This window comes from Lygodium microphyllum, chromosome 23, assembly GCF_053477565.2.
Source record: "Lygodium microphyllum isolate KBCC chromosome 23, Lygodium_microphyllum_v1.1.10, whole genome shotgun sequence".
Classification (NCBI taxonomy): domain Eukaryota; kingdom Viridiplantae; phylum Streptophyta; class Polypodiopsida; order Schizaeales; family Lygodiaceae; genus Lygodium; species Lygodium microphyllum.
The window spans coordinates 82,068,796-82,084,598 of NC_141157.1; the positions used below are offsets into that span (position 1 = coordinate 82,068,796).

At 36.7% G+C, this 15,803-nt stretch overlaps 1 protein-coding gene across 1 annotated transcript; it reads left to right on the plus strand.

The window, feature by feature from the left end:
* Window positions 1–13,926: 13,926 nt before the first annotated feature.
* LOC148016400 (large ribosomal subunit protein eL18-like) lies at window positions 13,927–15,569 on the plus strand. Its single transcript, XM_087664091.1, has 5 exons — window positions 13,927–14,083; window positions 14,422–14,511; window positions 14,590–14,718; window positions 14,799–14,981; window positions 15,066–15,569. Exons 1-5 carry the CDS (start codon window positions 14,081–14,083, stop codon window positions 15,222–15,224), a joined length of 564 nt encoding a protein of 187 aa, XP_087520217.1. The 5' UTR covers window positions 13,927–14,080; the 3' UTR covers window positions 15,225–15,569.
* Window positions 15,570–15,803: the final 234 nt, after the last annotated feature.

Below are 15,803 nucleotides of genomic sequence, written 5' to 3' on the forward strand. Positions count from 1 at the left end.
AAGACCCTAGTTTTCAAGTTGATTGGAATAAATTGATTACCAATAACTGGATTCCAAACAATTGATTCATTGTCTTACGCTGATGGATTTATGTTTTATAAGAAAAGGTTATGTATAACTATTCCATTTAGATCATTTGTGTTGCATGAAATTCATTGCCCCCCATATCAAGGCCATAGAGGTATTACTTCTACTTTACGTACTTTGATTGAAGATTTTTATTGGCCACAGATGGAATCCGATGTTCCTAACTTTGTATTTGAGTGTTTAATTTGTCAAATAATTAAGCGACACCATGGTAAGCAATATGGTTTGTTAATGCCTTTACCAATCCCTGAAAGACCATGGGAGCATATTTCAATGGATTTTATTACTGGTCTGCCTAACACTCAAGCTAATCACGATATGATGTGGACTATTATAGATCGATTTAGCAAACATGCACATGCATATTTCATTCCATGCAAGAAAACATTAACTGCATCTCAAGCAGCTCAATTGTTTCTGAAAATTATTTCTACTAATCATGGTTTACTAAAAGTTATTATTTTTGATCGAGATTCTAGATTCTGCAATAATTTTTGGATTACTTTATTTGCTAACTTAGGAACAAAGATTGATTTTTCATCTGCATTTCATCCTGAAATAAATGGGCAAACAGAAGCTACAAACAGCACAATCTTAAATCTTTTACGTGCATACACAATTTCAAAACCACAAACCTAGGATATACACTTGCATTTACTTCAGTTTGCATACAATAACACACCCCATATAGCTACACGAAAAGCACCTTTTGAAATCATTTATGGATATAGATTGCCTACACCTCTTACTTCATTGTCAAACAAAGTTAAAGCTGCTGATGATATTGCTCACATGCATGCTACTATTTTCGATGAAGTTAAAGATATGATTGCGAAAGCCTAACAATCATATACTAAACAAGCAAACAAGAAAAGAAAAGCTATGAATTTTACAATTGATGATTATGTTTGGTTACAAATTGAAAAGTGAAGACTACAAAGTGTTGAGAAACACCCTGTTGTAAAGTTAGCTCCTAGATTTTATGGACCTTTCAAAATCATTCACAAAATTAATGATAATGTCTTTAAACTAGAACTACCCCAACACTGGAAAATCCACAACACTTTTCATATTAGTTTGTTACGACCTTTCAAAGGCGAATTACCTGTCCATCCCGTTTATGAAAACCCCCCTTTGTTAGAAGAAGAAACTGAAATCCTTGAACCTAAGACTATTCTAGATACCGACTTTATGACCACTAGAACCGACCATAGATATTCTAGATATTTGATGAAATTTAAAAATCATCCTGTTGAAGAGGCCCAATGGATGCACACTCATGACCTAAGTGCTTACCCCTCATTGCTCGCTCCACATTGAGCTAATAGCAATTGAGGACAATTGCTATCCTACCCTGGGGGTATGATGCTAGGAGGCATATTCCACGGTGGATTCCGTGAGGTTTTACCGTGGATTCCATAAAATTATATTTATTGCTGGGGATCGTATACAAGGTGGATTCCTTGTGCGAAAAGTCGATGGGGACGCTTGTCCTTTTCGGGTGTTTCATTAATTTAATGTGCAAGTGGGTGATTCCATAGCGGGTGATTTCGCAAAATACATATTTAAATTAATGGACGTTTATGAGTTTAGAGTGCGCACTCGTAATAAATTAAGGTTAGGACTGAGTTCTAACATATTTATTTATTTTGTAGCTGAAGACTGCTAAGTATTCACTTTTGTCGATTTAATTTTATTATTTTCTAACAATTGTGAATGCCTCAGTTGATGTGTAGAGCAGGTGGCGATGGCATTGGGAAGCACTGGGCGATGGTGTGTATTCAAGTTATTTAGAATAAATTATCATTTTTGATGGACGCGCATCTTAGGCGTGGCACCAATATTTATTTTGACGTGCTTAGTTATTAAAGCACTTGATATATATTTATTATTTTGTATGCGCATGGGCGCACAATTTAAATATTTGTTATTGGACATTGTATTTGGACACAGCCCTACTCTTTGGGTGTCCAACCATTTTATTCTTTATTTGGACAAAAGCAAACACAAAAGCTAAAGCATTCTAATTGTAAATTTGGGCTATTTTTTAGCTTGGAGATGAATAATGTATTAAATGCATGCTTTGTGGAGCGCTCACACAAGGCATGGGGGGAGATTGTACCCAATGAGTCTTTTTGCTTCATGTCGTACAAAATTTCTCTCTTGGTTTTTTAGCAAAAAGTAGAGTTGTTTATTCTTGGGGACCTTCGAGCGCTCACTACGTACACATACAACATCCGATTTGTGCATCAAATACATGGCAAGTTAGAAGAAATCAAGGGTTGTATAAGAGATATATGAACACGTTCAAAAGTATTGGTGGTGGCCAAATGCTGCATCTTTAGATGATCGAGAAGAGAAGTTGAAAGACCTTATTAATAGTACAAGTTCTATACACGATGGAGTATGTGACTTAATTGCTCACAGGAATGAGAGCTTAGTTGCATCAAAGACCATTGGTCTTAATGTGAAACTTACTTATTTGAAAGCTTAGCTTAATAGGGTTTCAGTAATGTTAACCTAGATGAATCATTGTGTAGGTTCATCCTCTTGTGCATCAAAGAACATTGCCCTTGAATGTGCAACTTACTTCTTTAAAAGTTTATCATAATAGATTTTTGGCAATGTTTAACCTAGGTGAATTGCTGCATAGGCTCATCCTCGAATCCATAGTTTTCTTGATATATGTAATCTCTACAAGACTTCTTAAATGAGTTATTTGATGAAAGTCTTCATTTTGAAATACATGGTCTCTCTCTTGTAGATTATGAAACTATTTTTAAATCATTTTAGTAATCTCTTTTTCCCTCTATCTTGAGAGTGAAGTCAAGGTTTGCAGTTGAATTTGTTGTGACCTAGACCACATCATTAAGAAAGTTATTTCTTATACTCTATCATTTCATTCTCAAATAATGAACTGATGTGTCACTCATGTTCATTTCTTCTACAAGGATCATAAAATGTTACAAAAGGAAAAGAGTCTAAATGCAGGTCTTTAGGTATTCTAGAAATAGGTAATGATACACTCATGAGTTTGTAACATTCCCACTTTAATGCTTTTAACAATAAATAGGTTAGCTAAGGCAATCATGATGGATACAATTTGACTAAAGTGCTTTCATAACTTAGATTAGATATATCAAATAGTTGAATCTTAAGGGTGTTGAGATGTAGAAATGACTTAATAACGCGTTTTACTATAATCAATGAGATAAAAAATGAATGTTGCAAGGTCTCACCTTAGGTTACCTCATGATTAGCTAGCATCTGATTTGTTATCAAGATTAGCTAATACGTCAACTGCGATAAGATGATGATGGTGGAATCTCTCACCATAAGTTACCTCATGATGATAGTGTAGGTTAATCTTTTGCTTTCAAGTGGATGCTTTTGGATAGTTTTGAGTTTAGGAGTAAGCATCGTGTATGCATGTGCTCGTGTGTGGCTATTCTTTTCCCTTTTGGTCTAGGACATGTTTAATGTTAGGAGTGACCTATTGAAGTTCTTACTATTGTACCTTCTATTTGTTTTGTTTGGTTAATTGGCTAGAGTTTTTTTAGATAGTGATGCTTTTACCATCATAATGCTCCGAGTGTATGGCATGCTAGAATCTTGGTTCATTGAAATATTGAATAAAGGTATATAATAAAATGGATAAGAGCATCATTACCAATAGTAATAGGTCCTATGGGATGTCCTTATTGTGGGATATGCTCATCAACAAAATGTTATGGACCATTAAACAGATTATCGAGTGCTGTGTAATCTTCTTTCATATTATTGGGTGTGCATGCCTATGCTAGAACTAATGTATCTCTATTCTTTCACTTTTGAGTCTCAGACATATTCCAGTTTAAGACACCTTTGAGCCTTTGGTGAGTACTATGTGTAGATGTAGACAAACGAACATCCATTGGCAAGGCCTTTGGAGAGAGAGAGAGAGAGAGAGAGAGAGAGAGAGAGAGAGAGAGAGAGAGAGAGAGAGAGAGAGAGAGAGAGAGAGAGAGAGAGAGAGAGAGAGAGAGAGAGGGGAGAGGATTAGACAATGCTTGGTTGACCTTTAGTGAGCGCCATGTATGCATGTGCTCATGCATGGCCATATATGCATTTGCTCATGCATACTAGAACTATAACATCTCTATTCTTTCACTTTCGAGTATAGGACACATTTGAGCCTAGGATACCTTTGAGTTTAGGAGTGATGCTTTTGAGTTTAGGATATCTCCAAGTCTAGGAGTGACGTTTGGTAGTCCTTCAACATAAGTGCCTTGTGCACATGTAGACAAATGGGCTTCTCCATTTGAGAGAGAGAGAGAGAGAGAGAGAGAGAGAGAGAGAGAGAGAGAGAGAGAGAGAGAGAGAGAGAGAGATTAGATACCTTTGGGGAGCACCATGTGCACATGTGCTTATGCATGCCCATGTACACATGTACTAATGTAGGGCTATTCTTTTTCCTTTGAGTCAAGGACACCTTTGATTTAGCATCCATGGTTGTAGATGTGTTAATCACTTATATATTGAATAACTTTGAGATTTTTTTGTTGGAACTCTTATATTCTCTTGAAAGTTTTATGTAGTCATGGAACAAAGCAAAGCCATGGGAGATGTTGTAGACATAGTGCTTTCAACTCCAGTGAATGCAATGGATTCAATAGAATTATACAAAATAGCCACGATGTCATCTCTTTGATATGCTTGCCTACTTGGAGCCATTCACACGGGTATGGAAGATAGTTGTTTTAATTATGCTTGCATCGAAGTGTTATATACTTTTTTGGAGATAGCCATTTGTATATCTTGTTGTGGCCAAAATGCGGGCTCTAATAGAATGAATGCATGGAAAATGAAAGAAGTGGCAAGGGGACAAGGAATACATGTTGCTAAATATACAAGAATTGCTTTAAGTTCTTCAAACTTTAGATATCTTGAGACCAAGATGAATGAGTCGATGAAATTGCATATAGGTTTTTTATGCGCACATGTTGATCATGCACTTACAATGTACTTAGTAGAGTTACATGAACATGCTAAAGGTTTGTATGGTGTTATGTATGAGACAAAGCACACCTAGACTATTCTTTAGCAAGTTTCAACTGATTTGGGTGGTAAACAAAGGGCGCCTTCAGCAATTGTTTCTGGGACAAGCAACTTAATGAATATGTTGGTGAATGATATGTGGGCATTGTTTTGGGGACTTGGAGATGATCACAAGTCTATGATTTGCCAAAGGGGTTGTCGTTTGCCATTCTTGCAATTGCAAATGAATGTTAGTAGGTTTAATGCCTTGCTACATCAATGAATGATCATAACTAAGGAGGAAGACTTGCTTAGGATGAAACTCATAAGCTCCTATTGCCTTGTGTATTTAAAAGTGCTTGGGCCAACACATTTTTGTGATAATATATGCTTCCTTTTTTGTGAAGTCTGCATCAAATGTGCTAAGATGTGCAACGCTTTTGATGTAACAAAGCTAAACTCAATAAAAAGTATTGGGTACATACAATGTGATGTGTTTTTCTTAATGTTGTAGGAAGATTTATTATCTCTTGCAATCTAGAGAGAGAACGCTACTAATTTCTGCAATTTTGATCATCTAGTGATGCTCAATGTACAATTTAATTTGTGTGATATTTAATATTTGAATATACACAATACACTTAATGTGCATGTGATTGAATTTTGAAAATTAAACCATACCTTAAATCAATCATACATGTGTATATAACTAAATTTTATATCCCACCAAAAATGTGCTCTCTCTCTCTCTCTCTCTCTCTCTCTCTCTCTCTCTCTTATGGGTGACCTTCAAATCTTGATAATCAACATGACTGATCCAAGTATTGACTCAAATACATGGACTTAATAAATATTGGTCTAAGAAATATGTGGAGAGTGCTGAAGTGATGAGGATGAGATTGTTGCAAGCAAAGGATGGGGCATATACTTAGAGTTGCCTTGCTTTTTGGGCTTTTAATGAATTGATTTTCATTGCTTTACACATATTGTGTGTGTGTGTGGGGGGGGGGGGGATGAAAATAAGTTTTTCTTTGGCCTTGGGGTTACATCGATGTTGTGTTGATGATCTTAGGGGTTTGCATTTTTTATCCAAGAGCATTATATACTCTCAATACTCAAGTACTTGCTATACCAATTGCCTTAGCACTCATATAGTTACACATACTTTGGTGTTGTTTGAATTAGTCTATGCATTGAAGGTGGTACTATTTCAATGAGAGTGTTCACTTTGTTGTGGTGGCATGTACGATGCTTTGAGGAACACTTTGTGCTTGAGTAAGACATTAGTTGACTACTAAAAACTATTTTTTTGTTAGATGTTTTGTAGGTGATGGTTTTGTAGGTGATGGTGCTCAATTATTGATGATGATTTAGTTGGCTTGCATAGATACTAGCCTTTCTCCATAATTGTGAGTCATGCTTGGATTGGTTTCTCATTTTTTGATATTGGGTTCTCATCTTTCAAACTTTTGGGCATGCACATATTCCATGAGCACATAATGACTTATTCTTCTCCCCCCCCCCCCCCCCCTCTCTCTCTCTCTCTCTCTCTCTCTCTCTCTCTCTCTCTCTCTCTCTCTCTCTCTCTCTCTCTCTCTCTCTCTCTCTCTCTCTCTCTCTCTCTCTCATAGAGGCTAAGGCTAACCAAGCGAACAAAAATATGAACTACATATCTTCATAATGAACATGAATGAGCATTCATGTTGATTATGAATCAAACATAGATACAAAGACCCAGATTGTCCCGTTAGAATAGAACACAATCGGTTGAATCGTAAAAGGGGTCTTAGTAGTTTGGTCCAACTTGGCAATAACTTAGGTGATATCCAACCATCTTTGCTATGTAGGTGTGAAAAGGTGCTATATAAACTATGATGGATGATAAAAGCGGTAGAAAGACTATAATAAATGATGATCTTATGAGATTCTATTTTTACTATGGAACATTATATACTCTCAACGGTCACATAATTGCTTTACCAATTGCCTTGGCACTTGCATAGTTGTGCATACTTTGGTATTATTTAGATTAAAGCCTTTGTATCGAAGGTGGCGCTATTTGAATGAGAGTGTTTAGTTTGTAGTGATTGCATCCCGATTGCATGTATAATCTATTCATAATACATCCAATCATGATTATGCTTAATGTATTTTTTAATTTTAATATTTAACACAAAATTTGAATATCCATGATACATTTAATGTGCATGTATCTAAATATTAAAAAGTAAACCATGCCTTTGATAAAATGTGTTGATAACTGATTCTATGTATATCCAATCAATATGGGTGTTCGCATCAAACAACTAGCATAGACTATGTGTTGTGTGTGCATAGGGATGCGCTTAGCTCCACAAGGTGTGAACAAATACATATTTCTAGGCTCAGGGATGAGAGAGGGGTTTTGGGTCATGATAGATCCATTTATAGGGATGTTTAAAATATGCCTTTTCATCAAGAGAATCCAAATGGTCATATGGAAATTTCAAATGTCCAAGATCACATGGATGTAGAAAATCCTATGATTAATGAGTTAAATGTTAATTATGTTCTGATATTTAATTTCCTAAAAGGGGTTTTAGGTCATGATAGTCCCCTAATATGCCTTTTCATGTTGAGATTACTTTTTGTGACAATAATGAACTAGCTCAGCAATAGTATGGTATGGATTGAATAATACTTAATCATCGGTGAGTGGTTGTGATGGTTGGAAATATAAGAATGTGGAAAATTGTGTGATTAATAAGTCATATATTAATAATGTTTCAACGTCTCATTGCCAAAATGATGGAAATCATAATGGATTGATTCAGGAGAATGTGCCTCTCCATGTTGAATTTGCAAATGGAGATATTGAGCCAGTTGAACAACATGTTGATACATATTTGACTACAATGCATGTTGAACGTATTGTGCTTGATATTTTAACATCAGCCAATGGTTGTGGTGGTAGAAATCACCTCAATGTGGTAAAATCCTATGGTTACTAAGTCATGTATTACTAAACTTCCAACTTTTGATCCCAAAATGGCAAATTATGCTCCATTTTGCATACTTTATCTACAACAAATGTTCATCCTACAACAATGATATTGCTATTTCGAGAGCTAGATGTGCATTCCATTAGGAGTCTTTCTAAAATATGCAAGAGATGTTTAGCTAAATTGTGGAGATGTAAGACTCCAGTACAAGGGTCAGTTTTGTTTGGAAAGCATTGTTGTTGGAATGGATTAGTAATGTTGCCGTCGTTGCAATGTCCACCCCAGCCATTGCATGATTTATTGCATGGTATACACCCTCAGAGTAAGATATTAAAAAATAACATCCGAGCATACAATAGTGCTCTTACATTCGTATCGCTGAAAGTTAATATTGACAAGCTATGTGTTGTCGAGAATGGTTACACATTTAGAGTGCATGGCTCTATTTATCACTGTATAGGTCCTTTGCTTCTTGATATGCGTCAAGAAAGACCAAGGTTTGCACAACTCTTTGTTTATGATATACTGAGCATGAGCTATTTAATCAATTGGGAGCTATGCATGATTTTTTACCAAAATCTTGGGAAGCTGTAGTCTATGATGCATTGACACAACGTATATGCATAACCTTTTAGGTCTAGGTATGCAATTGCAAAATAATCCCATGCAAGAATTAAGAATTACTATTTTTGGTGTTCAAAGAATGAGTAGATAGTATTTGGCTCCTATAACAACTAAGGTTGCTACTTTTATGGTGGGGCAGGGTGATGAGAATACTCTTGATCACCAAGATATTCATGTTTACACTTGGGGTGGTCAGTATATTGCTATTTCAAACTTGCATAGAGCATATATGCCAATGCTATATGTCCTCCTTCTCCTTATTATAGATTATGACAGTTGCATGTAAAGGTTCCCTACAATAATGTCAATGTTCCTATTAACATACATGAATTGCCAAATAAAAATTGGGTTATCCAAATGCAATTTTGTGCATTTTGACTTCAAGTGTGTTAAGATATTGAGATGTGTATGTTGCACAATGGTCGACTATTGCAACAATTTATTATTGATGCTTAATGCAATATAGACCTATGCAAGTTGACTTGGTGTCGCTAGAAGTAGTTAGTCTTGTGATCAAAGGCTTATAGAGGCTTGGTAGATATGATGGGGGCAAATGATAATGGGCTAGTACAAATTGTTGGTGCCTTTGTCGGTAAGAGGATATTTTTACTGTCATCATTTATAGGTGGACCAAGACACATGTATCAATTGTATTAGGATGCCATAGCTTTAGTGCAATGCAAGGAGAAACTTGACCTTTTTATAAATGCAAACCAAAGTGATTGGAGATAACTAATGCTTTGTTACCTAGACAGAGTGCTTATGACTATTTAGATTTGACTGCTCAGGTGTTTCACAACTAATATGCTGATTTGATGCACACACTATTGTGAAAATACCTCTTTGGAAAAGTTGTAGGCTATGTTAGTGTGATTGAATTCCAAAAGAGGGGGCTACCACATTCTCATACTTTGTTAATTTTAGAGCAATCTTTCAAATCTTCTGAGGTTGTAGGCTATGTTAGTGTGACTAAATTCCAAAAGAGGGGGCTACCACATTCTCATACTTTGTTGATTTTAGAGCAGTCTTTTAAATCTTCTGAAGCGTGTCACTATGATAGAATGGTTTGTGCTAAATTGCCCGATAGAGTTAAGTTTTTTGCTTTATTCGAGACAATTTCAAAATGAAACATTCATGGCCCTTGTTGCTGACAATTGAACCCTAAGAGTCCTTGCATGGAAAAGGGTGAATGTACCAAAGATTACCCTCGGAAATTAGTGGGCATGACAACAATGGTTGATAGTTCTGGCTATCTCATCTAAGATGATAGAAACACAATGATCATAAATAGTGATGTTATTGATAATCAATGGGTTGTTCCATATAATCTTTACTTGAGTAAGAAATATAATGCACACATAAATATGGAGGTGTACTTGACAGTGCAGCTATTAAGTATTTGTACAAGTATGCATACAAGGGAAATGACCGTGCAATCATTAAATTTTATGCTAGGGTTAATTCAACACAGAATGGTGGTAATGTTTGTGAAGTGGAAGAGATCAAAAGTTATTTAAATGCACAATATGTTTTTGCTTCTGAGGCATGTTGGCGAATCTATGATTACTCATTACATAATGAAAAGCTTAATATACAATAGTTGCAAGCACACTTGCTTGGTGAGAATTATCTGGTCTTTTGAGATATATATTATATATCGGATGTCATACAAAATGAATATCTTCAAAAGACTACTCTTATTGAATGGTTTGTATGCAATTGCATTCATCCAAAGGCTATAACTCTTTGCCATCAAGACTTTCCAATGTATTGGATGTGGAATGCATGGCATAAGATGTGGACAAAGAGAAAGCGTGGGAATACATGTGGTCGAAAATATTTTGTGGTGCCTACACGTGGTGAGCTTTACTATTTTCAATTGCTTTTAAAATTTAAGTATCAATGATATACTTCTTTTGAAGATTTACAATATGGTTGACAATGTGACCTATAATATTTTTAAGGACGCTTGCATTGCAAGAGACATGTTGGAGAGTGATGATGAGTATGCTATGTGCTTGGAAGAAGTTGCATCTATGCAAATTGGTTCTTAGCTTTGTACTTTTTTTGTTGTAATTTTGGTCTTTTGTGAGCCTGCTCAACCTGGCCAATTATGGGAAAGGTTTTTGGTACCAATGGCAGAGGATATCTTGTACATGTTGCAACTATAGCACATGCATGTCTCTCTTGGTGTTCTACAACAAGAGGCATCTAACATGGCTTTGTTACATCTTCAAAACCTTTTACGCCATATAGGCCAAAGATGCTCTGATTTTGATGGGTTTCCAAAACCTAATCAACCAAACTCTCAATTGCATACTAACCCCCTTTTGCAATATGATTATGCATACAACACATCCAAACAACATAGGGCTTTTGAAGCTATGGAAGCAATGTTGAATGAGGGACATAGAATTGCCTTTAGTGCAATTATGGATGCTGTGGATGCAAATTTTGGGGATGCATTCTTTCTGGATGGTCTTGGTGGGTTTGGGAAAACCTTTGTGTATAAGTGTTTGCTTGTGAAGTTGCATAGTGGTGATCGTATAGCATTGTGTGGCATTGCTCCCTTGCTTCTACCAGATGGTCATACAACTCACTCACAGTTTAAAATCCCAATAGAATTAAATAATTGATCCACTTATAATATTCATGTTCAAAGTGACCTTGCTCAATTATTGAGACAAGCAAGTCTTATTTTGTGGGATGAGGCTCCTATGACCCGTCGACATGCATTTGAAGGAGTTGATAAAACTTGAAGAGACGTTATGAGTTGTGATAAGCCATATGATGGGAAGGTTGTTTTATTTGGAGGGGATTTCAGGTAAGTGTTGCCAGTTGTGGTAAAGGGTACACATGAGGATATTGTTAATGTTGTACTGTGTTACTCTTATTTGTGATAGCATGTAAGGGTCTTAAGGCTATTTGGGAATATGTGAGCATCAATAGTTGGACAATGGTTTCATTGGTTGGATTCAAGGAATAGTTGGACAATGGTTTCATTGGTTGGATTCAAGGAATAGGGGATGGTTTCATTGGTTGGATTCAAGGAATAGTTGGACAATGGTTTCATTGGTTGGATTCAAGGAATAGGGGATGGAATAGGCATTACGGAAGCTGTGATAAGTTATGTGTCCCACCTAGCATGGTATTAAAATGACACTTTATCGAAACCTTGATTAATAGTGTCTACAGTGTTGTGTCTAGTGTGGGTGACTATACAACGTATTTCAGTGATAGTATCATGCCAGGGGAGGTTAGGTAGTATTGTAGTGCAAATTTAATTGTAGAGATAGATGAAAACTCATTTTTATATTCCTCGGAGTATTTAAATACATTAGAACTTGGAGGTGAATTTATTTTCAATTTATTATTGCTAAAGATAAATGCACCTATTATTCTCCTTAGAAACCCAAACCTAGGAAAAGGTCTATGTAAAGGTTCATGGTTGATTTATAAGGCTTTCAATAGAAAAGTGATAGATGCTGAGATAATAATAGGGGCAAATATAGGCGAACGAGTTTTTATTTATAGGATTACTTTTATTCCCAATGCTTTGTAATTGCCATTTACTATAAAACAGAGATAGTTTCCCATTCCATTGGCATTTGTTATGACAATCAATAAGTCACAGGGACAAACTTCATCCATTGGTAGGCTTTACTTAAAAGTTATAGTATTTACACATGGTCAGTTGTTTATTACATTTTCAACGGTGAAATCCTTACGTGGTGTAAAAGTATTGTTGGATGAAAATGACGAGGCTATGATCACAAATATTGTATACAAGCATGTATTTTGGAAGGTGCAGTGATGTGCATTGCTTTTTTGTGCAGATGTAGTTATTGAGGACCCTATATGGTCACTATTAAGGCATATTTGTGAATTGCTTTTCATGCCATATTCGGTTGGTATATACACTTTTGGAAGTAGAATATTTTCAATGTTTTAATATTTACTTGACTTTAGTAGATGCCTATTCTAGAGTGGGGCTATTACCCAACTTTCGACTATCAAAAGGAGCTATATTGCACATTGCGTGCAGTAACGATTGATAATATCATAAAAAGAATACTTGCGAGAGTTGTTGAGTATTTACATGATGATGTCAATAGATATTATGCGCCTAGTTTTTATTGAAGTTGTACATTGTGGAAACATTCAATGCTTTCAGGTTCATATGTACAAGGTTGACTACGAGAAGAAGTTTCAACCCTCTCATACTAATAAGATACTGAGGCATTGGTTTAAGTATGGATTCAAGAATTTGGGTTGTTTTGTGACACTACATCAATGTCTATATGTACCTACAGAATGGTTTACAAATATTCGGCCAAGTATTGCTATTTTTGGAATGAAATGGTATTTGTTAGTTGTTGTGCATACTTACATTGTGATTTTCTTCAATTATAGGTGCCAAGAAGCGAGGTAAGACTATTGCATCCCCCATGCCATTACTAGTAGAAATTGTGGCATCAACCTTTGCTTCACCTTCGTATGTTTTGCTCAAGCATGAAAATTTTGGTAATGATTTCTCAAAGAAAAGGAAGCTATGTTTTTGTTAGGTTTCTTGGGGACATTGTCTTTTTTTTTGTTGGCATCAAACTATTTTTGTAACACTTGAAAACAGTCGCGTGGATAGATAGAAAGTAGGTCTTCTAGAGAAAGTCTCTTTGTAATGCTTGGATATATATATATATATTGTGTGTGTGTGTGTGTGTGTGTGTGTGTGTTTCAATTACGATACATTTTATTATAGCACTGTTGTTTCAAAATATCATGTGAAGCAACGACACGCTTTCTTATAGTTGTGTATGGATGAAAGTTTATAAGTTTGATACATAAAAGAACTATATGTATATTTGGCATTATGTACTATAAATAACTTTTAGTTTTAAGTTTGATATGAGAGAGAGAGAGAGAGAGAGAGAGAGAGAGAGAGAGAGAGAGAGAGAGAGATTAAATCACTCGAAAAAAACATGTGTTTCTTTGAGCGAAGTTGCCATGCTACCCCTCGCTTGTTGCTTCGCGGCATCGCACAATAGAAAAAAAGCCTACTAAAAGCATAAATACTTATTGACAAATATTTGACACAAAACTTGCTCCTTATAATCCCCATTAGGTAGATCACTTTGAAAGCGTAGAGGTTGCAGCCATGTTAATTAAGACAATTATAAAGCAATAATATGTTTTTAAAACCTTGAGATAGGATCGGTGAAAACCTAACCTCTGTCGTAAGACCCTTCCCTATTTCTCCATCAATGTCGAGCTAGGGTTTCTTTTTGAGCTGTTGTAGGAGCGACGCGAGGGGGAGCAGAGAGAGAGGTTTCGTTCGCTGCAGCGGCTAGCCGGTCGTCTCTCCAACAGCTGCAATGGTGAGTTACCTCGTCTGAATTTTTTCCAATCCTTTCATTCCTATGCCCGCTCCGCTGAACCTCACAGCACAAGCTTTGATATTGTCTGACATCGATTCCTGGACGATGCTCTTTGTTAACCGTGTTGCTATGGATGCCTGTACTTACTTCCTCGCTGACGTTACAGATGAACCTGGCTGACCGATCGTCATCACCATCTTTTGTCTTTATAGTTTTTCTGATTACCCCCCTAATTCAAGCCCTAGATCTCTGCTGATCCATGTCATTGTAGGAGCTTTTGTACCCGTATCCCTATTTTGTTAGTCAGTCGGCTTTCTTACTGTTGTGAATGTTCCCAGGGTATTGACTTGCCGGCTGGGGGTCGCAATAAGAAGACCAAGCGCACCGCTCCTAAAAGTGACAACGTCTACCTGAAGCTTGTTGTTAAGGTTTGTGCAACTTCTACTATCCTTTGATGTAGAGGGCATGTGCAACCAGTGGTCTCATGTTGCTGGTTTTGATCACAGCTTTACAGGTTTCTTGTCCGGAGAACTGGTAGTCCCTTTAATGCAGTCGTCCTCAAGCGGCTTTTTATGAGCAGGACTAACAGGCCGCCGTTGTCATTGTCTCGTCTTGCTAAATTTATGCAGGGCAAGGTATATAGTTCGTGCATTCTCGTGAAGCACCTAATGCGTTTTCCCACATCTAAGACATGCTAAGTGATGCGTGTTTACAGGAAGAAAAGATTGGTGTCCTAGTTGGTACTGTTACTGATGATGTGAGACTATACGAGGTTCCTGCCTTGAAAGTGGCTGCTCTTAGATTTACTGAAACTGCCAGAGCTCGTATTCTAAAAGCTGGAGGAGAGTGCCTAACGTTTGATCAGCTGGCTTTGAGAGCCCCAACTGGCTCCAACACGGTAGGGTGGAGTAAAGTGTAATCTGCCCTTTTTTGATTTGCTGTGAACAAAGTTTTACCTCTTGACTGCTGTCTTTATTTGCAGGTCCTTTTGAGAGGACCTAAGAATGCTAGAGAAGCTGTCAAACATTTTGGCAAAGCTCCAGGTGTTCCCCACAGTCACACGAAGCCTTATGTCCAATCGAAGGGTCGCAAGTATGAGAGGGCTCGAGGTCGCCGAAATAGTCGAGGCTACAGAGTTTGAGCTTAGTATAAGGCGCCGGATTGATTCATGGTAGCATCGGAATTTTGGTGCTTTGTTGAAGAAGAGGGTGCATCAAAACTTTTATGTGAGATACTTTTTGTTGATGAGGACCTTGCTTTACTCTATTAGGACCTTGTGAATTTCAGCTTTGAGGCTGATCTTCAAGGGAACTTTGTAGAGCAGTGTGCCTTGACCTATCAAGAGATTCAGGGTTTTTAGCAAATGTGCTGCAAATGACTAATGCAGTTGTTTTGCAGTAAGTTTTGGAAGAGTGTTTCTGGATTGAACAGGTTTCAAATTTAGTTAAGAATATTATGTTAAACTCTGAAGCAGTTTCTGATTGAATAGGTGAGGCAAGTTGCAATACAAGATGTTTGCTGCTTGAGGGTGTTAAATTCGTTGAATTGCCTGATATTTTCAGTGCAGGTTGACTTATTGTGGTTCCGTCAAGGACTTGATCCATGTCCGAAAAGATGATTATTTATCAATGGTAAGGCCAATCAAAGAAGGAAACTAGATTAAGTGTACATTCTGTTTGGTAATGGCTAGTTTATGCAATGCGTGGCTGAGCACTGTAAT